The sequence below is a fragment of the Lampetra fluviatilis genome, unplaced genomic scaffold (genome assembly GCF_964198595.1).
Source record: "Lampetra fluviatilis unplaced genomic scaffold, kcLamFluv1.1 SCAFFOLD_1278, whole genome shotgun sequence".
Classification (NCBI taxonomy): Eukaryota; Metazoa; Chordata; class Hyperoartia; order Petromyzontiformes; family Petromyzontidae; genus Lampetra; species Lampetra fluviatilis.
The window spans coordinates 1-22,664 of record NW_027620892.1 but is presented as its reverse complement, the minus strand read 5'-3'; the positions used below and the strand labels follow the sequence as shown (position 1 = coordinate 22,664).

The following is a 22,664-nucleotide window of genomic DNA, read 5'->3' as shown; positions in this document are numbered from 1 at the left end:
GGAGTTCTGGTGCGACGTGCAGGTACGGGGGTGGGTGAGTGGGTGGGTGGGGGGGTGGGTGGGTGGGTGAGTGGGTGGGTGAGTGGGGGGGTGGGTGGGTGAGTGTGTGGGTGAGTGGTGAGTGAGTGGGTGGGTGGCTGAGCGTGTGGGAGACGCTGCTCAGCTCCATGAGGCTGGGAGAGGTGGCGAGTTCTGGTGCGACGTGCAGGTACGGGGGTGGGTGGTGAGTGGGTGGGGTGGGTGGTGAGTGGGTGGGTGGGGGGGTGAGTGGGTGGGTGGGTGAGTGGGTGGGTGAGTGGGGGGTGGGTGGTGAGTGTGTGGGTGAGTGGTGAGTGAGTGGGTGGGTGGCTGAGCGTGTGGGAGACGCTGCTCAGCTCCATGAGGCTGGGAGAGGTGGCGGAGTTCTGGTGCGACGTGCAGGTACGGGGGGTGGGTGGGTGAGTGGGTGGGTGGGTGGGTGAGTGGGTGGGTGAGTGGTGAGTGAGTGGGTGGGTGAGCGTGTGGGAGACGCTGCTCAGCTCCATGAGGTTGGGAGAGGTGGCGGAGTTCTGGTGCGACGTGCAGGTACGGGGGTGGGTGGGTGGGTGAGTGGGTGGGTGGGTGGTGTGGGGGGTGAGTGGGGGGTGAGTGTGTGGGTGAGTGGTGAGTGAGTGGGTGGGTGGGTGAGCGTGTGGGAGACGCTGCTCAGCTCCATGAGGTTGGGAGAGGTGGCGGAGTTCTGGTGCGACGTGCAGGTACGGGGGGTGGGTGGGTGAGTGGGTGGGTGGGTGAGTGGGTGGGTGAGTGGGGGGGTGGGTGGGTGAGTGTGTGGGTGAGTGGTGAGTGAGTGGGTGGGTGGGTGAGCGTGTGGGAGACGCTGCTCAGCTCCATGAGGCTGGGAGAGGTGGCGGAGTTCTGGTGCGACGTGCAGGTACGGGGGTGGGTGGGTGAGTGGGGGGGTGGGTGGGTGGGTGTGTGGGTGAGTGGTGAGTGAGTGGGTGGGTGAGCGTGTGGAGACGCTGCTCAGCTCCATGAGGCTGGGAGAGGTGGCGGAGTTCTGGTGCGACGTGCAGGTACGTGAGTGGGTGGGTGAGTGGGGGGGTGGGTGGGTGAGTGTGTGGGTGAGTGGTGAGTGAGTGGGTGGGTGGGTGAGCGTGTGGGAGACGCTGCTCAGCTCCATGAGGTTGGGAGAGGTGGCGGAGTTCTGGTGCGACGTGCAGGTACGGGGGTGGGTGGGTGGGTGGGGGGGGTGGAGTGGTGGGTGGGGGGGGTGGGTGGGTGAGTGGGTGAGTGGGTGAGTGGGTGAGTGGGTGGGTGAGTGGGTGGGTGGGTGGGTGAGGTGGGGGGTGGGTGGGTGGGTGGGTGAGTGGGTGAGTGAGTGGGTGGGTGGGTGGGTGAGGTGGGGGGGTGGGTGGGTGGGTGAGTGGGTGAGTGGGTGGGTGAGTGGGTGGGTGAGTGGGTGGGTGGGTGGGTGAGTGGGTGGGTGAGTGGGTGGGTGGGTGAGTGGGTGGGTGGGTGAGTGGGTGGGTGGGTGCGTGGGTGGGTAAGTGAGTGAGTGGGGGGGTGAGTGGGTGAGTGGGGGGGTGGGTGGGGGTGGGGGGTGGGTGGGTGGGTGAGTGGGTGGGTGGGTGAGTGGGTGGGTGAGTGGGTGGGTGGGGGGGTGGGTGAGTGGGGGGGGGGTGGGTGGGTGAGTGGGTGGGGGGGGTGGGTGGGTGAGTGGGTGGGTGGGGGGGTGGGTGGGTGAGTGGGTGGGTGGGTGGGTGGGCGGGTGGGTGTGAGTGGGTGAGTGGGTGGGGGGGTGGGTGGGTGAGTGGGTGGGGGGGTGGGTGGGTGAGTGGGTGGGTGGGTGAGTGGGTGAGTGGGTGGGGGGGTGGGTGGGTGAGTGGGTGGGTGGGGGGGGTGGTGGGTGGGTGGGTGGGGGGGGTGGGTGAGGGGGGGTGGGTGGGTGAGTGGGTGGGTGGGTGGGTGGGTGAGTGGGGTGGGTGGGTGGGTGAGTGGGTGGGTGGGTGGGGGGGTGAGTGGGTGGGTGAGTGGGTGTGGGGGTGGGTGGGGGGGTGAGTGGGTGGGTGGGTGGGGGGGTGGGTGGGTGGGTGAGTGGGTGAGTGGGTGGGGGGGGTGGGTGGGTGAGTGGGTGGGTGGGGGGGTGGGGGTGGGTGGGTGAGTGGGTGAGTGGGTGGGTGGGGGGGGTGGGTGGGTGGGTGGGTGGGTGGGTGTTTGAGTGGGTGAGTGGGTGGGTGGTTGGTGAGTGGGTGGGTGGGTGAGTGGGTGGGTGGGTGAGTGGGTGAGTGGGTGGGCGGGTGACTGTGCGTGCGTGCGCCTGTGCGTGTGTGCGTGTGTGTGTGTGTGCGCCTGTGCGCCTGTGTGCGCGTGCGCGTGCGCAGCATGTGGGCCTGTACCCGACGGTGTCGCGCAGCCTGAGGAACATAGCGGAGGGTCGCGACGCGCTGGAGGGCCAGCGCCACTGCTGCGGCATGGCGCAGATGCACGAGCGTCGCTCGCTGGGGCACGCCGACCTCGACCAGCTGCAGAGACGCCCGCGACCCCTCATCTTCGTCCTCGACGTCCTCAAGGTCGCGACCCCCACGACCTCTCCCACCCACCTCGTCATCGTGACCCCTGCCCTACCCCCCCCACCCCCCCACCCACCTCGTTATCGTGACCCCTACCCCCCCCCTCCCCCCCACCCCACCTCGTTATCGTGACCCCTACCCCCCCCCACCCCCCCACCCCACCTCGTCATCGTGACCCCTACCCCCCCACCCCCCCACCTTGTCATCGTGACCCCGACCCCCCCCCACCTCGTCAGCGTGACCCCTACCCTACCCCCCCCACCCCCCACCCACCTCGTCATCGTGACCCCCCCACGGTAACCCCCCTCATGATAACCCCCCCACGGTAACCCCCCTCATGATAACCCCCCCACGGTAACCCCCCCATGGTAACCCCCCCATGGTAACCCCCCCCATGGTAACCTCCCCATGGCAACCACGTGGCAGGTGGAGGAGCCGGGTGCGTACCGCCCCGAGACTTGGGCCATGAGTGACGAGGAGAAGATGGACGCCGTGCCGCTGCTGCACGAAGAGGGAAACGCGGCCTTCAAGCGCGGGGAGCACGCCGAGGCCGCGGCCAAGTACTACGAGGCCATCGTGTGCCTCAAGAACCTGCAGATGAAGGTCTGTGTACATGTACACACTCACACAGAGTACACACACACAGTGTACACACACACAGAGTACACACACTCATGTACACACACTCAGTGTACACACACACAGTACACACACACACACGCTGAGGCCGCGGCCAAGTACTACGAGGCCATCGTGTGCCTCAAGAACCTGCAGATGAAGGTCTGTGTGCATGTACACACTCACACATGTACACACGCAGTACACACACAGTGTACACACACACAGTACACACACAGTACACACACACAGTACACACACAGTGTACACACACACAGTACACACACACACGCTGAGGCCGCGGCCAAGCACTACGAGGCCATCGTGTGCCTCAAGAACCTGCAGATGAAGGTCTGTGTGCACTCACAGTACACACACAGTACACACACAGTACACACACAGTGTACACACACACAGTGTACACACACACACAGTGTACACACACACAGTGTACACACACACAGTGTACACACACACAGTGTACACACACACACACAGTGTACACTCACACACACAGTGTACACACACACACAGTGTACACACACACACAGTGTACACACACAGTGTACACACACACACAGTGTACACACACACAGTGTACACACACACACACAGTGTACACACACACAGTGCACACACACACAGTGTACACACACACACACACAGTGCACACACACACAGTGTACACACACACACAGTGTACACACACACACAGTGCACACACACACACAGTGCACACACACACACACAGTGTACACACACACACACAGTGTACACACACACACACAGTGTACACACACACACACACACAGTGTACACACACACACACACAGTGTACACACACACACACAGTGTACACACACACACACAGTGTACACACACACACACACACAGTGTACACACACACACACAGTGTACACACACACGTACACTCACTCACGCTGAGGCCTCCGCCAAGTACTACGAGGCCATCGTGTGCCTCAAGAACCTGCAGATGAAGGTCTGTGTACACTCACAGTACACACTCACACATGTACACAGTACACACACAGTACACACACACACAGTGTACACACACACACAGTGTACACACACACAGTGTACACACACACAGTGTACACACACACACACTGAGGCCGCGGCCAAGTACTACGAGGCCATCGTGTGCCTCAAGAACCTGCAGATGAAGGTCTGTGTACACTCACAGTACACACACAGTACACACTCACACTCATGTACACACACACACAGTACACACACACAGTGTACACACACACACAGTGTACACACACACAGTGTACACACACACAGTACACACACAGTGTACACACACACACAGTGTACACACACACAGTGTACACACACACAGTGTACACACACACAGGTACACACACACACAGGTACACACACACACAGGTACACACAGTGTACACACACACAGTGTACACACACACACACACAGTGTACACACACACACAGTGTACACACACACACAGGTACACACACACAGTGTACACACACACAGGTACACACACACACAGGTACACACACACAGTGTACACACACACAGGCTGAGGCCGCGGCCAAGTACTACGAGGCCATCGTGTGCCTCAAGAACCTGCAGATGAAGGTCTGTGTACATGTACACACTCACACATGTACACACACACACACACACGTACACACACATGTACACACACACACTCACACGTACACACACGCACACACACACGCACGCACACACGCGCACACACACGTACACACGCACACGTACACACACAACAACAACAACAACAACAACCGCCATTCGCCACTAAGTGGCGGTGACGTCACCACTCGTGCACACACACACGTACACACACACACGTACACACACACGCACACTCGTACACACACACTCGTACACACACACACTCACACACACACATACACGCACACACGTACACATACACACACACACACGTACACACACACGCACACTCACACGTACACACACACACACACGTACACACACACACACACGTTCACACACACACACGTACACACACACACACACGTGCACACACACACGTACACACACACACGTGCACACACCCACACACGTACACACACACACGTGCACACTGACGCTGATCCTGACCCTACAGGAGCGACCAGGTGACGACCACTGGCTGCGTCTGGACCTGATGATCAACCCGCTGCTGCTCAACTACTGCCAGTGCAAGCTGCTGATCGGAGACTTCTACGAAGTCATCGAGCACACAAGCAGCATCATCAACAAGTATGACGGTGAGAGACTCACTCGCTCAGTTAGTCACTCATTCAGTCACTCAGTCAGTTAGTCAGTCACTCAGTCACTCACTCGCTCACTCGCTCGCTCGCTTAGTCACTCAGTCACTCAGTCACTCACTCAGTCACTCACTCACTCAGTCACTCACTTAGTCACTCACTCAGTCAGTCACTCGCTCACTCGCTCGCTAAGTCACTCAGTCACTCAGTCACTTAGTCACTCACTCAGTCACTCAGTGCAAGCTGCTGATTGGAGACTTCTACGAAGTCATTGAGCACACAAGCAGCATCATCAACAAGTATGACGGTGAGAGACTCACTCGCTCAGTTAGTCACTCATTCAGTCACTCAGTCAGTTAGTCAGTCACTCAGTCACTCACTCAGTCAGTCACTCGCTCGCTCGCTCACTCGCTCGCTTAGTCACTCAGTCACTCAGTCACTCACTCAGTCACTCGCTCAGTCACTCAGTGCAAGCTGCTGATCGGAGACTTCTACGAAGTCATTGAGCACACAAGCAGCATCATCAACAAGTATGACGGTGAGAGACTCACTCACTCAGTTAGTCACTCATTCAGTCACTCAGTCAGTTAGTCAGTCACTCACTCAGTCACTCGCTCACTCGCTCGCTCGCTTAGTCACTCAGTCACTCAGTCACTCACTCAGTCACTCGCTCAGTCACTCAGTGCAAGCTGCTGATCGGGGACTTCTACGAAGTCATCGTGCACACAAGCAGCATCATCAACAAGTATGACGGTGAGAGACTCACTCACTCAGTTAGTCACTCATTCAGTCACTCAGTCAGTTAGTCAGTCACTCAGTCACTCACTCAGTCAGTCACTCGCTCACTCGCTCGCTCGCTCGCTTAGTCACTCAGTCACTTAGTCACTCACTCAGTCACTCGCTCAGTCACTCAGTGCAAGCTGCTGATCGGGGACTTCTACGAAGTCATCGTGCACACAAGCAGCATCATCAACAAGTATGACGGTGAGAGACTCACTCACTCAGTTAGTCACTCATTCAGTCACTCAGTCAGTTAGTCAGTCACTCACTCAGTCAGTCACTCGCTCACTCGCTCGCTCGCTTAGTCACTCAGTCACTCAGTCACTTAGTCATTCACTCAGTCACTCGCTCAGTCACTCAGTGCAAGCTGCTGATTGGGGACTTCTACGAAGTCATTGAGCACACAAGCAGCATCATCAACAAGTATGACGGTGAGAGACTCACTCACTCAGTTAGTCACTCATTCAGTCACTCAGTCAGTTAGTCAGTCACTCAGTCACTCGCTCAGTCACTCAGTCAGTTAGTCAGTCACTCAGTCAGTCAGTCACTCGCTCACTCGCTCGCTCGCTTAGTCACTCAGTCACTCAGTCACTTAGTCATTCACTCAGTCACTCGCTCAGTCACTCAGTGCAAGCTGCTGATTGGGGACTTCTACGAAGTCATCGTGCACACAAGCAGCATCATCAACAAGTATGACGGTGAGAGACTCACTCGCTCAGTTAGTCACTCATTCAGTCACTCAGTCAGTTAGTCAGTCACTCACTCAGTCAGTCACTCGCTCACTCGCTCGCTCGCTTAGTCACTCAGTCACTCAGTCACTTAGTCACTCACTCAGTCACTCGCTCAGTCAGTCACTCGCTCACTCGCTTAGTCACTCAGTCACTCAGTCACTTAGTCACTCACTCAGTCACTCACTCACTCAGTCACTCGCTCACTCGCTCGCTTAGTCACTCAGTCACTCACTCAGTCACTCACTCAGTCACTCGCTCGCTCACTCGCTCGCTTAGTCACTCAGTCACTCACTCAGTCAGTCACTCGCTCACTCGCTCGCTCGCTTAGTCACTCAGTCACTCAGTCACTTAGTCACTCACTCAGTCACTCGCTCAGTCAGTCACTCGCTCACTCGCTTAGTCACTCAGTCACTCAGTCACTTAGTCACTCACTCAGTCACTCACTCACTCAGTCACTCGCTCACTCGCTCGCTTAGTCACTCAGTCACTCACTCAGTCACTCACTCACTCAGTCACTCGCTCACTCGCTCGCTTAGTCACTCAGTCACTCACTCAGTCAGTCACTCGCTCACTCGCTCGCTCGCTTAGTCACTCAGTCACTCAGTCACTTAGTCATTCACTCAGTCACTCGCTCAGTCACTCAGTGCAAGCTGCTGATTGGGGACTTTTACGAAGTCATCGTGCACACAAGCAGCATCATCAACAAGTATGACGGTGAGAGACTCACTCACTCAGTTAGTCACTCATTCAGTCACTCAGTCAGTTAGTCAATCAGTCACTCACTCAGTCAGTCAGTCACTCAGTCAGTCGCTCACTCACTCGCTCACTCAGTCACTCGCTCAGTCACTCAGTCACTCACTCACTCACCCACCCACTCACTCATCCGCTCGCTCACCCACTCACTCAGCCGCTCGCTCACCCACTTACTTCCTCGCTCACCCACTCGCTCACCCACTCGCTCACCCACTCGCTCACCCACTCGCTCACCCACTCGCTCACCTCCTTTCGCTCACCCGATTGCTCACCAGCCCGCTCACAGGACAATCACAAACCTGTGCCCCTCATTCTCTTCGCAGACAACGCGAAGACGGATTGTAGCTCTGTCCGTGTCTCTCCGTGTCTCTCTGTGTGTCTCTGTGTGTGTCTCTGTGTCTCTGTGTGTCTCTGTGTGTCTCTCCGTGTCTCTCTGTGTGTCTCTGTGTGTCTCTGTGTGTCTCTGTGTGTCTCTGTGTGTGTCTCTGTGTGTCTCTGTGTGTGTCTCTGTGTCTCTGTGTGTGTCTCTGTGTGTCTCTGTGTCTCTCTGTGTGTCTCTGTGTGTGTCTCTGTGTCTCTCTGTGTGTCTCTGTGTGTGTCTCTATGTCTCTGTGTGTCTCTCTGTGTCTCTGTGTGTCTCTGTGCGAGTCTCTCTGTGTCTCTGTGTGTGTCTCTGTGTGTCTCTGTGTGTGTCTCTGTGTCTCTGTGTGTGTCTCTGTGTGTCTCTGTGTCTCTGTGTGTCTCTGTGTGTGTCTCTGTGTCTCTCTGTGTGTGTCTCTGTGTCTCTCTGTGTGTGTCTCTGTGTCTCTGTGTGTGTCTCTGTGTGTCTCTGTGTCTCTCTGTGTCTCTCTGTGTGTCTCTCTGTGTGTCTCTGTGTCTCTCTGTGTCTCTCCGTGTCTCTCTCTGACCGTGTCTCTCCGTGTCTCTCCGTGTCTCTCTCTGTGACCGTGTCTCTCCGTGTCTCTCTCTGTGACCGTGTCTCTCCGTGTCTCTCCCCGTGTCTCTCTGTGCGTAGACAACGTGAAGGCGTACTTCAAGCGTGGCCGTGTCTCTCCGTGTCTCTCTCCGTGTCTCTCTCTGTCTGTGTCTCTCCGTGTCTCTCTCTGACCGTGTCTCTCCGTGTCTCTCTCTCTGACCGTGTCTCTCTGTGCGTAGACAACGTGAAGGCGTACTTCAAGCGTGGCCGTGTCTCTCTCTGATCGTGTCTCTCCGTGTCTCTCTCCGTGTCTCTCTCTCTCTCTCCGTGTCTCTCTGTGTCTCTCTGTGTCTCTCCGTGTCTCTCCGTGTCTCTCTCTGACCGTGTCTCTCCGTGTCTCTCCGTGTCTCTCTGACCGTGTCTCTCTGTGCGCAGACAACGTGAAGGCGTACTTCAAGCGTGGCCGTGCCCACGCGGCCGTCTGGAACGAGCGAGAGGCCCGCTCCGACTTTGACCGCGTCTCCACCCTGGAACCCGCCCTGGGCACCGCCGTGCGCCGCGAGTTGGGGGCACTGGAGGAGCGACTCCAGGTGAAGAATGAGGAGGACCGTCATCGCTACAGAGGCCTGTTCAACTAGTGGGGGTGGGTGGGGGATGGGGGGTGGGTGGGTGGGTGTGGGGGGGGTGGGGGGTGGGTGGGTGGAGGGTGTGATGGGTGTGATGGGTGTGATGGGTGTGATGGGTGAGGGGTGGGTGGGGGGTGAGGGGGGTTGGTGGGGTTGGGTGGGCTGGGTGAGGTAGCGTGGGCTGGGTGGGGTAGCGTGGGCCGGGTGGGGTAGCGTGGGCTGGGTGAGGTAGCGTGGGCTGGGTGGGGTAGCGTGGGCTGGGTGGGGTAGCGTGGGCTGGGTGAGGTAGCGTGGGCTGGGTGGGGTAGCGTGGGCTGGGTGGGGTAGCGTGGGCTGGGTGGGGTAGCGTGGGCTGGGTGGGGTAGCGTGGGCTGGGTGAGGTAGCGTGGGCTGGGTGGGGTAGCGTGGGCTGGGTGGGGTAGCGTGGGCTGGGTGGGGTAGCGTGGGCTGGGTGAGGTAGCGTGGGCCGGGTGGGGTAGCGTGGGCCGGGTGAGGTAGCGTGGGCTGGGTGAGGTAACGTGGGCTGGGTGGGTGGGCTGGGTGGGCGGTAACGTGGGCTGGGTGGGCGGTAACGTGGGCCGGGTGGGCGGTAACGTGGGCTGGGTGGGTGGGCTGGGTGGGCGGTAACGTGGGCCGGGTGGGTGGGCTGGGTGGGTGGTAACGTGGGCTGGGTGGGTGGGCTGGGTGGGTGGTAACGTGGGCTGGGTGGGGTAGGCGTAGAAGGGGCTGGGTGGGCGGTAACGTGGGCTAGGTGGGTGGGCTGGGTGGGCGGTAACGTGGGCTGGGTGGGTGGGCTGGGTGGGTGGTAACGTGGGCTGGGTGGGGTAGGCGTAGAAGGGGCTGGGTGGGCGGTAACGTGGGCTAGGTGGGTGGGCTGGGTGGGCGGTAACGTGGGCTGGGTGGGTGGGCTGGGTGGGTGGTAACGTGGGCTGGGTGGGCGGTAACGTGGGCTAGGTGGGTGGGCTGGGTGGGCGGTAACGTGGGCTGGGTGGGTGGTAACGTGGGCTGGGTGGGCGGTAACGTGGGCTGGGTGGGCGGTAACGTGGGCTAGGTGGGTGGGCTGGGTGGGCGGTAACGTGGGCTGGGTGGGTGGTAACGTGGGCTGGGTGGGCGGTAACGTGGGCTGGGTGGGCGGTAACGTGGGCTAGGTGGGTGGGCTGGGTGGGCGGTAACGTGGGCTGGGTGGGCGGTAACGTGGGCCGGGTGGGCGGTAACGTGGGCTGGGTGGGTGGGCTGGGTGGGTGGTAACGTGGGCTGGGTGGGGTAGGCGTAGAAGGGGCTGGGTGGGCGGTAACGTGGGCTAGGTGGGTGGGCTGGGTGGGCGGTAACGTGGGCTGGGTGGGTGGGCTGGGTGGGTGGTAACGTGGGCTGGGTGGGCGGTAACGTGGGCTAGGTGGGTGGGCTGGGTGGGCGGTAACGTGGGCTGGGTGGGTGGTAACGTGGGCTGGGTGGGCGGTAACGTGGGCTGGGTGGGCGGTAACGTGGGCTAGGTGGGTGGGCTGGGTGGGCGGTAACGTGGGCTGGGTGGGTGGTAACGTGGGCTGGGTGGGCGGTAACGTGGGCTGGGTGGGCGGTAACGTGGGCTAGGTGGGTGGGCTGGGTGGGCGGTAACGTGGGCTGGGTGGGCGGTAACGTGGGCCGGGTGGGCGGTAACGTGGGCCGGGTGGGGTAGCGTGGGCCGGGTGGGCGGTAACGTGGGCTAGGTGGGTGGGCTGGGTGGGCGGTAACGTGGGCTGGGTGGGCGGTAACGTGGGCCGGGGTGGGCGGTAACGTGGGCCGGGTGGGGTAGCGTGGGCCGGGTGGGCGGTAACGTGGGCTAGGTGGGTGGGCTGGGTGGGCGGTAACGTGGGCCGGGTGGGCGGTAACGTGGGCCGGGTGGGGTAGCGTGGGCTGGGTGGGCGGTAACGTGGGCTAGGTGGGTGGGCTGGGTGGGCGGTAACGTGGGCTGGGTGGGCGGTAACGTGGGCCGGGTGGGCGGTAACGTGGGCTGGGTGGGTGGGCTGGGTGGGCGGTAACGTGGGCCGGGTGGGGTAGCGTGGGCCGGGTGGGCGGTAACGTGGGCTAGGTGGGTGGGCTGGGTGGGCGGTAGCGTGGGCCGGGTGGGTGGGCTGGGTGGGCGGTAACGTGGGCTGGGTGGGTGGGCTGGGTGGGCGGTAACGTGGGCTGGGTGGGTGGGCCGGGTGGGCGGTAACGTGGGCTAGGTGGGTGGGCTGGGTGGGCGGTAGCGTGGGCTGGGTGGGTGGGCTGGGTGGGCGGCAACGTGGGCTGGGTGGGGTAGGCGTAGAAGGGGCTGGGTGAGGGCGAACCAACTTTGGCGATGTCGTCCCGTTGGGAAGTGAATGTAACGAAAGAATCAAAAAACGTTAAATCTGTTCGCTGCGAAGTGTCCGTACTTGTCGCAGGGTGCGGTCGCCTGCGGCCCTTGGCGACGCGAGTTGCTACGCGAGACGAATTGTTAGGTGAGATCTAACGCGTGCTGGTCGTCTTCTTCTTGGTTCTTGCGGTAAAGTCGTCACGTAGAAGGGAAGTAATAAAATAATAAAAATGAAACATAATAAAATGTGAGAATTATTTCGTTTGATTATTGTGTTTTATTTTTATTATTTTATTGCTTCCCTTCTACGTGACGACTTTACCGAAAGAACCAAGGAGATGAATCCCTGCTGCGGTCACGAAAGAAGCTTTCAATCGAGCGTGATGGTCTGTCGTGAGTTGAGGTGTAAGATGAGATTCAGGTTGTAGTTGAGGTGTAAGATGAGATTCAGGTTGTAGTTAAGATGTAAGATGAGATTCAGGTTGTAGTTAAGATGTAAGATGAGATTCAGGTTGTAGTTAAGATGTAAGATGAGATTCAGGTTGTAGTTGAGGTGTAAGATGAGATGCAGGTTAAATGTCGATGTAAAGCTTTCGTGACTGCAGGGATTCATCTTCTTGGTTCTTTCGGTAAAGTCACGTAGAAGGGAAATAATAAAATGATAAAAATAACACATTATACAATATTGTATTTTATTATGAAGTTTTATTTTTCTTATTTTCATAATATAATAAAATAAGAAAAATAAAACTTCATAATAAAATATTGTATTTTATTATGAAGTTTTATTTTTCTTATTTTCGTATTTCCTTCTAACGAAAGAACCAAGAAGATGAGATTCAGACTGTAGTTAAGGTGTAAGATGAGATTCAGGTTGTAGTTAAGGTGTAAGATGAGATTCAGGTTATAGTGAAGATGTAAGATGAGATTCAGGTTGTAGTGAAGGTGTAAGATGAGATTCAGGTTGTAGTGAAGGTGTAAGATGAGATTCAGGTTGTAGTGAAGGTGTAAGATGAGATTCAGGTTGTAGTTAAGGTGTAAGATGAGATTCAGGTTGTAGTGAAGGTGTAAGATGAGATTCAGGTTGTAGTTGAGGTGTAAGATGAGATTCAGGTTGTAGTGAAGGTGTAAGATGAGATTCAGGTTGTAGTGAAGGTGTAAGATGAGATTCAGGTTGTAGTTAAGGTGTAAGATGAGATTCGGGCTGTAGTTAAGGTGTAAGATGAGATGCAGGTTGTAGTTAAGGTGTAAGATGAGATTCAGGTTGTAGTGAAGGTGTAAGATGAGATTCAGGTTGTAGTTAAGATGTAAGATGAGATTCAGGTTGTAGTTAAGATGTAAGATGAGATTCGGGCTGTAGTTAAGGTGTAAGATGAGATTCAGGTTGTAGTTAGGGTGTAAGATTAGATTCAGGTTGTAGTTAAGGTGTAAGATGAGATTCAGGTTGTAGTGAAGGTGTAAGATGAGATTCAGGTTGTAGTGAAGGTGTAAGATGAGATTCAGGTTGTAGTGAAGGTGTAAGATGAGATTCAGGTTGTAGTTGAGGTGTAAGATGAGATTCAGGTTGTAGTTGAGGTGTAAGATGAGATTCAGGTTGTAGTGAAGGTGTAAGATGAGATTCAGGTTGTAGTGAAGATGTAAGATGAGATTCAGGTTGTAGTGAAGGTGTAAGATGAGATTCAGGTTGTAGTTGAGGTGTAAGATGAGATTCAGGTTGTAGTTGAGGTGTAAGATGAGATTCAGGTTGTAGTTAAGGTGTAAGATGAGATTCAGGTTGTAGTGAAGGTGTAAGATGAGATTCAGGTTGTAGTTGAGGTGTAAGATGAGATGCAGGTTGTAGTGAAGGTGTAAGATGAGATTCAGGTTGTAGTTAAGGTGTAAGATGAGATTCAGGTTATAGTGAAGGTGTAAGATGAGATTCAGGTTGTAGTTGAGGTGTAAGATGAGATTCAGGTTGTAGTTGAGGTGTAAGATGAGATGCAGGTTGTAGTTGAGGTGTAAGATGAGATTCAGGTTGTAGTGAAGGTGTAAGATGAGATTCAGGTTGTAGTTAAGGTGTAAGATGAGATGCAGGTTGTAGTTGAGGTGTAAGATGAGATTCAGGTTGTAGTGAAGATGTAAGATGAGATTCAGGTTGTAGTTAAGGTGTAAGATGAGATTCAGGTTGTAGTTAAGGTGTAAGTTGAGATTCTGAAGGTCCTCCCAACCCTAGCGCTTTGTAGTTATATATATAGATACAATACGTACACAATATATAAACACTGTGTGTGTGTGTGTGTAGACAAAGCTCCCCCGTGTAGCCCACGCAGGCTGCAGGGGCAAGTGGCTTTGATCGTGAGTGGGGGTCGGATTCTAGCCACTCGTCAAAACTGCTGCTGCTGCTGCTTCTTGTCACTAACAGCACGCTGGGGGGGGGGGGGGGGTGTGGTGGTGTGTGTGTGTGTGGGGTGAGTGGTGTGTGGGGTGTGTGGTGTGTGTGTGTGTGAGTGCTGTGTGGGGTGGGTGGTGTGTGTGGTGAGTGGGTGTGGTGTGTGTGGTGAGTGGGTGTGGTGTGTGTGGTGTGTGTGGTGTGTGTGTGTGTGAGTGCTGTGTGGGGTGGGTGGTGTGTGTGGTGGGTGGTGTGTGAGTGCTGTGTGGGGTGGGTGGTGTGTGAGTGGTGTGTGTGGTGTGTGTGTGTGTGAGTGCTGTGTGGGGTGGGTGGTGAGTGGGTGTGGTGTGTGTGGTGTGTGTGTGAGTGCTGTGTGGGGTGGGTGGTGAGTGGGTGTGGTGTGTGTGGTGTGTGTGTGTGTGCTGTGTGGGGTGGGTGGTGAGTGGGTGTGGTGTGTGTGGTGTGTGTGTGAGTGCTGTGTGGGGTGGGTGGTGAGTGGGTGTGGTGTGTGTGGTGTGTGTGTGAGTGCTGTGTGGGGTGGGTGGTGAGTGGGTGTGGTGTGTGTGGTGTGTGTGTGAGTGCTGTGTGGGGTGGGTGGTGAGTGGGTGTGGTGTGTGTGGTGTGTGTGTGAGTGCTGTGTGGGGTGGGTGGTGAGTGGTGAGTGGTGTGTGTGGTGTGTGTGTGTGTGAGTGCTGTGTGGGGGGGGTGGTGGTGAGTGGTGAGTGTGGTGTGTGTGTGAGTGCTGTGTGGGGTGGGTGGTGAGTGGGTGTGGTGTGTGTGGTGTGTGTGTGAGTGCTGTGTGGGGTGGGTGGTGAGTGGGTGTGGTGTGTGTGGTGTGTGTGTGTGTGCTGTGTGGGGTGGGTGGTGAGTGGGTGTGGTGTGTGTGGTGTGTGTGTGAGTGCTGTGTGGGGTGGGTGGTGAGTGGGTGTGGTGTGTGTGGTGTGTGTGTGAGTGCTGTGTGGGGTGGGTGGTGAGTGGGTGTGGTGTGTGTGGTGTGTGTGTGAGTGCTGTGTGGGGTGGGTGGTGAGTGGGTGTGGTGTGTGTGGTGTGTGTGTGAGTGCTGTGTGGGGTGGGTGGTGAGTGGGTGTGGTGTGTGTGGTGTGTGTGTGAGTGCTGTGTGGGGTGGGTGGTGAGTGGGTGTGGTGTGTGTGGTGTGTGTGTGAGTGCTGTGTGGGGTGGGTGGTGAGTGGTGAGTGGTGTGTGTGGTGTGTGTGTGTGTGAGTGCTGTGTGGGGGGGGTGGTGGTGAGTGGTGAGTGTGGTGTGTGTGTGAGTGCTGTGTGGGGTGGGTGGTGAGTGGGTGTGGTGTGTGTGGTGTGTGTGTGAGTGCTGTGTGGGGTGGGTGGTGAGTGGGTGTGGTGTGTGTGGTGTGTGTGTGTGTGCTGTGTGGGGTGGGTGGTGAGTGGGTGTGGTGTGTGTGGTGTGTGTGTGAGTGCTGTGTGGGGTGGGTGGTGAGTGGGTGTGGTGTGTGTGGTGTGTGTGTGAGTGCTGTGTGGGGTGGGTGGTGAGTGGGTGTGGTGTGTGTGGTGTGTGTGTGTGTGCTGTGTGGGGTGGGTGGTGAGTGGGTGTGGTGTGTGTGGTGTGTGTGTGAGTGCTGTGTGGGGTGGGTGGTGAGTGGGTGTGGTGTGTGTGGTGTGTGTGTGAGTGCTGTGTGGGGTGGGTGGTGAGTGGGTGTGGTGTGTGTGGTGTGTGTGTGAGTGCTGTGTGGGGTGGGTGGTGAGTGGGTGTGGTGTGTGTGGTGTGTGTGTGTGTGCTGTGTGGGGTGGGTGGTGAGTGGGTGTGGTGTGTGTGGTGTGTGTGTGAGTGCTGTGTGGGGTGGGTGGTGAGTGGGTGTGGTGTGTGTGGTGTGTGTGTGAGTGCTGTGTGGGGTGGGGTGGTGAGTGGGTGTGGTGTGTGTGGTGTGTGTGTGAGTGCTGTGTGGGGTGGGTGGTGAGTGGGTGTGGTGTGTGTGGTGTGTGTGTGAGTGCTGTGTGGGGTGGGTGGTGAGTGGGTGTGGTGTGTGTGGTGTGTGTGTGTGTGAGTGCTGTGTGGGGTGGGTGGTGAGTGGGTGTGGTGTGTGTGTGAGTGCTGTGTGGGGTGGGTGGTGAGTGGTGAGTGGGTGTGTGTGGTGTGTGTGTGTGTGAGTGCTGTGTGGGGGGGGGTGGTGGTGAGTGGTGAGTGTGGTGTGTGTGTGAGTGCTGTGTGGGGTGGGTGGTGAGTGGGTGTGGTGTGTGTGGTGTGTGTGTGAGTGCTGTGTGGGGTGGGTGGTGAGTGGGTGTGGTGTGTGTGGTGTGTGTGTGTGTGCTGTGTGGGGTGGGTGGTGAGTGGGTGTGGTGTGTGTGGTGTGTGTGTGAGTGCTGTGTGGGGTGGGTGGTGAGTGGGTGTGGTGTGTGTGGTGTGTGTGTGAGTGCTGTGTGGGGTGGGTGGTGAGTGGGTGTGGTGTGTGTGGTGTGTGTGTGTGTGCTGTGTGGGGTGGGTGGTGAGTGGGTGTGGTGTGTGTGTGGTGTGTGTGTGAGTGCTGTGTGGGGTGGGTGGTGAGTGGGTGTGGTGTGTGTGGTGTGTGTGTGAGTGCTGTGTGGGGTGGGTGGTGAGTGGGTGTGGTGTGTGTGGTGTGTGTGTGAGTGCTGTGTGGGGTGGGTGGTGTGTGAGTGGTGTGTGTGGTGTGTGTGTGAGTGCTGTGTGGGGTGGTGGTGAGTGGTGAGTGGTGTGTGTGGTGTGTGTGTGTGTGAGTGCTGTGTGGGGTGGGTGGTGAGTGGGTGTGGTGTGTGTGGTGTGTGTGTGAGTGCTGTGTGGGGTGGGTGGTGAGTGGGTGTGGTGTGTGTGGTGTGTGTGTGAGTGCTGTGTGGGGTGGGTGGTGAGTGGGTGTGGTGTGTGTGGTGTGTGTGTGAGTGCTGTGTGGGGGTGGGTGGTGAGTGGGTGTGGTGTGTGTGGTGTGTGTGTGTGTGAGTGCTGTGTGGGGTGGGTGGTGTGTGAGTGGTGTGTGGGGTGGGTGTGTGTGTGAGTGCTGTGTGGGGTGGGTGGTGTGTGGGGTGGGTGGTGTGGTGGGGTGGGTGGTGTGTGAGTGGTGTGTGGGGTGGGTGGTGTGTGAGTGGTGTGTGGGGTGGGTGGTGTGTGAGTGGTGTGTGGGGTGGGTGTGTGTGAGTGAGTGGAGGTGAGTGGTGGAGATGAGTGGGTGGTGGTGAGTGTGTGTGATGAGTGTGAGGTGTGGTGGTGAGTGGGTGTGGTGTGTGTGTGTGTGAGTGCTGTGTGGGGTGGTGGTGTGTGAGTGGTGTGTGGGGTGGGTGTGTGTGTGAGTGGAGGTGTGTGGTGGAGATGAGTGTGTGAGTGTGTGGTGGAGTGTTGTGTGTGGTGGGGTGGGGTGGTGGTGTGAGTGGTGTGTGGGGTGGTGGTGGTGGTGAGGTGTGTGGGTGGTGTGTGTGGTGGGGTGTGTGAGTGAGTGAGTGGGGGTGGGTGTGGGGTGAGTGGTGGTGGTGAGTGGTGGGGGTGAGTGGTGAGTGGTGGTGTTGTGTGGTGTGTGTGTGTGTGGTGAGGTGTGTGTGGTGGAGGTGAGTGGTGGTGTGGTGGGTGGTGGTGAGTGTGTGTGATGTGTGTGAGGTGTGGTGTGTGGTGGATGTGTGGGGTGGGTGGGTGGGGTGGGTGAGTGGTGGTGAGGTGTGTGGGGTGTGGGTGTGTGAGTGGTGGGTGTGTGTGGGTGGTGTGTGTTGAGGTGAGTGGTGGTGTTGTGTGGGGTGGAGTGAGTGGGTGGGTGGTGGTGTGATGTGGTGGTGGTGGTGAGTGGTGAGTGGGTGGGGTGGGTGGGGGTGGGTGTGTGTGGTGAGTGGTGTGGTGGGTGGTGTTGGTGTGTGGGTGGGTGTGTGGTGGTGTGTGGTGGTGTGTGTGGTGGGGTGAGGTGTGTGTGGTGTGTGAGGTGGGTGGTGGTGGTGGGTGTGGTGGTGTGTGTGGTGAGGTGTGTGTGGTGTGGTGGTGTGTGTGGGTGAGTGGTGGTGGTGAGTGGGGTGTGTGTGTGGGTGGTGGGTGTGGTGGTGTGTGTGGGTGGGGGTGGTGTGTGGAGTGGTGTGGGTGGGTGTGTGGGAGTGGAGGTGAGTGGTGTGGTGAGTGGGTGGTGGGGTGTGTGGGTGAGTGGAGTGGGTGAGGTGGTGGTGAGTGGTGGTGAGTGTGGTGGGGTGGGTGGTGGGTGGGTGGTGGTGGGTGGTGTGTGAGTGGGTGGTGAGTGGTGGGTGGTGGTGGGTGGTGTGTGTGGTGAGTGGGTGGTGTGGTGTGTGTGAGTGGGTGGTGGTGTGTGTGTGTGTGTGGGTGGAGGTGAGGTGTGTGTGAGGTGGGTGTGTGAGTGGGTGAGTGGTGGTGCTGTGTGGTGTGTGTGTGTGTGTGGTAGAGGTGTGTGGTGAGTGGAGGTGAGTGGTGGAGATGAGTGGGTGGTGGTGAGTGTGTGTGATGAGTGTGAGGTGTGGTGAGTGAGTGCTGTGTGGGGTGGGTGTGTGGCGAGTGGAGGTGAGTGGTGTGTGAGTGTGTGAGAGTGGTGGTGAGTGATAGAGGTGAGTGGTGGAGATGAGTGGGTGGAGCTGAGTGGGTGAGTGAGTGGTGAAGGTGAGTGAGTGGTGGTGAAGATGAGTGGGTGGTGGGTGGGGTGGGTGTGTGTGAGTGAGTGGAGATGAGTGGTGGTGAAGGTGAGTGGGTGGTGTGTGTGGTGTGTGTGTGTGAGTGAGTGGAGGTGAGTGTGTGTGATGCGTGGGTGTGATGAGTGGGTGAGTGGTGGTGCTGTGTGGTGTGTGTGTGTGTGTGGTAGAGGTGTGTGTGAGTGGAGGTGAGTGGTGGAGATGAGTGGGTGGTGGTGAGTGTGTGTGATGAGTGTGAGTGTGGTGTGGTGAGTGAGTGCTGTGGGGTGGGTGTGTGGCGAGTGGAGGTGAGTGGTGTGTGAGTGTGTGAGAGTGGTGGTGAGTGATAGAGGTGAGTGGTGGAGATGAGTGGGTGGAGCTGAGTGGGTGAGTGAGTGGTGAAGGTGAGTGAGTGGTGGTGAAGGTGAGTGGGTGGAGGTGAGTGGGTGAGTGAGTGGTGGAGATGAGTGAGTGGTGGTGAAGGTGAGTGGGTGGAGGTGAGTGGGTGAGTGAGTGGTGGAGATGAGTGAGTGGTGGTGAAGGTGAGTGGGTGGTGGGTGTGGTGGGTGTGTGTGAGTGGTGGAGATGAGTGAGTGGGTGAGTGAGTGGTGGAGATGAGTGAGTGGTGGTGAAGGTGAGTGGGTGAGTGAGTGGTGGGTGTGTGTGAGTGGTGGAGATGAGTGAGTGGTGGAGATGAGTGAGTGGGTGAGTGAGTGGTGGAGATGAGTGAGTGGTGGTGAAGGTGAGTGGGTGAGTGAGTGGTGGAGATGAGTGAGTGGTGGTGAAGGTGAGTGGGTGAGTGAGTGGTGGAGATGAGTGAGTGGTGGTGAAGGTGAGTGGGGTGGTGGGTGGGTGGTGGGTGTGAGTGGTGGAGATGAGTGAGTGGTGGTGAGTGGGTGGTGTGTGTGGGTGGTGTGTGAGTGGTGGGTGAGTGAGTGGGTGGTGGTGAGTGGGGTGTGTGTGGTGGGGTGTGTGGTGGTGGTGAGTGGTGTGGTGAGTGGTGTGTGGTGTGGGTGGTGGGTGGGTGTGAGTGGGTGGGGTGTGTGGTGAGTGGTGGGGTGTGGTGGTGTGTGTGAGGTGGAGGTGTGTGTGGGGTGAGTGAGTAGAGGGTGTGTGTGTAGGGGTGTGTGAGTGGTGAGTGAGTGGGGTGAGTGAGGGTGAGGTGGTGGTGGAGTGAGTGGGTGGTGGTGTGGGTGGTGGTGGGGTGGTGGGGGTGAGTGGGGGGTGTGTGGTGGGGGTGGGTGGTGGGTGTGTGGTGGGGGGTGAGTGGTGGTGGTGGGTGGTGGTGGGTGGTGGTGGTGGTGGTGGGAGTGGGTGGTGGTGAGTGGGTGGTGGGTGAGTGGTGGTGGTGTGTGGGTGGTGGTGTGTGGTGGTGGGGTGGTGAGTGAGTGGTGGTGGGTGAGTGGGTGGTGGTGGTGGTGGTGGTGTGGTGGTGGGTGGTGGTGAGTGGGTGGGGTGGTGGGTGGTGAGTGGGTGGTGAGTGGTGGTGGTGAGTGGGTGGGGGTGTGTGTGGGGTGGTGGTGGTGGTGGTGGTGGGTGAGTGGGGTGAGTGTGTGTGTTGAGTGGGAGTGGTGGGGTGTGTGGGTGGTGTGGGTGGTGGTGTGTGTGGGTGTGTGGAGGTGTGTGGTGAGGTGTGTGGTGTGTGTGTGAGGTGGGGTGTGTGGTGAGGTGTGTGGGGCGGTGTGTGTGAGTGGAGGTGAGTGGTGTGTGTGTGAGAGTGGAGGTGAGTGATAGGGGTGAGTGAGTGGAGGTGAGTGGTGGAAGTGAGTGGGTGGTGGTGAGTGGGTGAGTGAGTGAGTGGTGGGGGTGAGTGGGTGGGTGGTGAGTGGGTGGTGGAGATGAGTGAGTGGTGGTGGTGAGTGGGTGGTGTGTGTTTGTGGGGTGAGTGGTGGTGGTGAGTGGGTGAGTGGGGGTGAGTGGGGTGAGTGGGTGGAGGTGAGTGGTGGTGGTGAGTGGTGGTGTAAGTGAGTGGTGGGGGGTGAGTGAGTGGTGGTGGTGAGTGGGTGGGTGTGTGTGTGGTGGTGGTGGTGAAGGTGAGTGGGTGGTGGTGAGTGGGGGTGAGTGAGTGGAGGTGAGTGGTGGTGGTGGTGAGTGAGTGGGGGTGAGTGAGTGGTGGAGATGAGTGAGTGGGGGTGAGTGAGTGGTGGAGATGGTGAGTGGTGGTGGTGAGTGGGTGGTGTGTGTGTGTGGGGGTGAGTGGGTGATGGTGAGTGGGTGAGTGGGTGGTGTGTGTGAGTGGTGGTGGTGAAGGTGAGTGGGTGGTGGTGAGTGGGTGAGTGGGGGTGAGTGAGTGGAGGTGAGTGGTGGTGTAAGTGAGTGGTGGGGGGTGAGTGAGTGGTGGAGATGAGTGAGTGGTGGTGGTGAGTGGGTGGTGTGTGTGTGTGTGGGGTGAGTGGTGGTGGTGAGTGGGTGGTGGTGGTGGTGGGGTGGTGTGTGTGTGTGTGGGGTGAGTGGGTGATGGTGAGTGGGTGAGTGGGTGGTGTGTGTGGTGGTGGTGGGTGAGGTGAGTGGGTGGTGGTGGGGGTGAGTGGGGTGGTGAGTGGTGGTGGTGGTGGTGGTGGAGTGGTGGGGGTGAGTGGTGGGTGGTGGTGTGTGGTGGGGGGTGGTGGGGGTGGTGGGTGGTGGGTGGTGGTGGTGGTGGTGGGTGGTGGTGGTGGGGTGGGGTGTGTGGGGTGGGGTGAGTGGGTGTGGTGAGTGGGTGAGTGGGTGGTGTGTGGTGGTGGTGGTGGGTGTGGTGGGTGGTGGTGGTGGGTGAGTGGGGGGTGAGTGGTGGGGTGGTGGGGGTGGTGAGTGGTGGGTGGTGGTGGTGGTGGTGGTGGGTGGTGTGTGGGTGTGGGGGTGGTGGTGGTGGTGGTGGGTGGTGGTGGTGGTGGGTGGTGTGTGTGGGTGTGGGGTGAGTGGGTGTGGTGAGTGGGTGGTGGGTGGTGTGTGTGGTGGTGGTGGGGTGAGTGGGTGGTGGTGAGTGGGTGGTGGTGGTGAGTGGGTGGTGTGTGTGGTGGGTGTGGTGAGTGGGGTGGTGGGTGGTGGTGGTGGGTGGTGGGGGTGAGTGGTGGGTGGTGTGGTGGTGGGGTGAGTGGGTGGGGTGAGTGTGTGGGGTGGTGGGTGGTGTGGTGGGTGGGGTGAGTGGGTGGTGGGGTGAGTGGGTGGGGGTGAGTGGTGGTGGTGAGTGAGTGAGTGGTTGGTGAGTGGTGGTGAGTGAGTGGTGGTCGAGTGAGTTGGAGTTGAGTGTGGAGGTGAGTGGTGGTGTGAGCCTGTAGTGTGTAGCGACACGTGTGTAGCGTGTGTAGCGTGTTACGTGTGCTTAGCGTGTGCTTAGCGTGTGCGTAGGTGTGTAGTCTCTGCCTGTTGTAACCTCGTGCGCTCCGCAAAAAACGTCCTCCTACACGTGACCCCGTGCTGCCGTCTGCTTCCAAACAAAGGTGCCCCGCGTAGCCCACGCAGGCTGCTGGGGCAAGTGCTGCAGTAGCAGCAGCAGCGCCTCACGAAACCCCGTGGAGAGATGTTGACCACCTCGCCTGGTCTACAGGAGGTCGTGGGTTCGATTAGCCTGAGAGATGTTGACTACCTCGCCTGGTCTACAGGAGGTCGTGGGTTCGATCCCGACCCTGGGAGATGTTGACTACCTCGCCTGGTCTACAGGAGGTCGTGGGTTCGATCCCGACCCTGGGAGATGTTGACTACCTCGCCTGGTCTACAGGAGGTCGTGGGTTCGATCCCGACCCTGGGAGATGTTGACCACCTCGCCTGGTCTACAGGAGGTCGTGGGTTCGATCCTGACCCTGAGAGATGTTGACTACCTCGCCTGGTCTACAGGAGGTCGTGGGTTTCATCCCGGACCCTGTGAGATGTTGACCACCTCACCTGGTGCGCAGGAGGTCGTGGGTTTAGATGCTGGGCCCCGAGGGATGTTGACTACCTCGCCTGGTCTACAGGAGGTCGTGGGTTCGATTAGCCTGAGAGATGTTGACTACCTCGCCTGGTCTACAGGAGGTCGTGGGTTTGATTAGCCTGAGAGATGTTGACTACCTCGCCTGGTCTACAGGAGGCCGTGGGTTCGATTAGCCTGAGAGATACACACCACACACACACACCATCCCATACACCCTACACACACCACACACACACCACCCCATACACACCACCCCCAATAC

The 22,664-nt window shown here is 58.3% G+C and overlaps 1 protein-coding gene and 1 long non-coding RNA gene across 15 annotated transcripts; both read left to right on the top strand.

Moving 5' to 3' along the window:
• Positions 1–345: 345 nt before the first annotated feature.
• Positions 346–9,274, top strand: AIP (AHR interacting HSP90 co-chaperone; the record flags this gene model as incomplete). The annotated part of the gene is made up of 5 exons (XM_078884983.1): positions 346–420; positions 2,361–2,549; positions 2,976–3,152; positions 5,315–5,456; positions 9,072–9,274. Coding segments are annotated over 5 exons (786 nt in total), but the record flags the coding sequence as incomplete, so codon positions are not given.
• A 2,235-nt stretch (positions 9,275–11,509) lies between these two features.
• LOC144954507 (uncharacterized) lies at positions 11,510–13,981 on the top strand. Of its 14 annotated transcripts, none has more exons than XR_013641234.1 (5): positions 11,510–12,129; positions 12,432–12,479; positions 12,600–12,629; positions 12,660–12,899; positions 13,290–13,981. It is a non-coding gene; the product is annotated as an uncharacterized LOC144954507 (long non-coding RNA). The 14 variants fall into 14 exon arrangements; XR_013641237.1 differs by having other exon boundaries at positions 12,600–12,899; positions 13,290–13,379; positions 13,410–13,981; XR_013641239.1 differs by having other exon boundaries at positions 12,600–12,899; positions 13,290–13,391; positions 13,422–13,981.
• Positions 13,982–22,664: the final 8,683 nt, after the last annotated feature.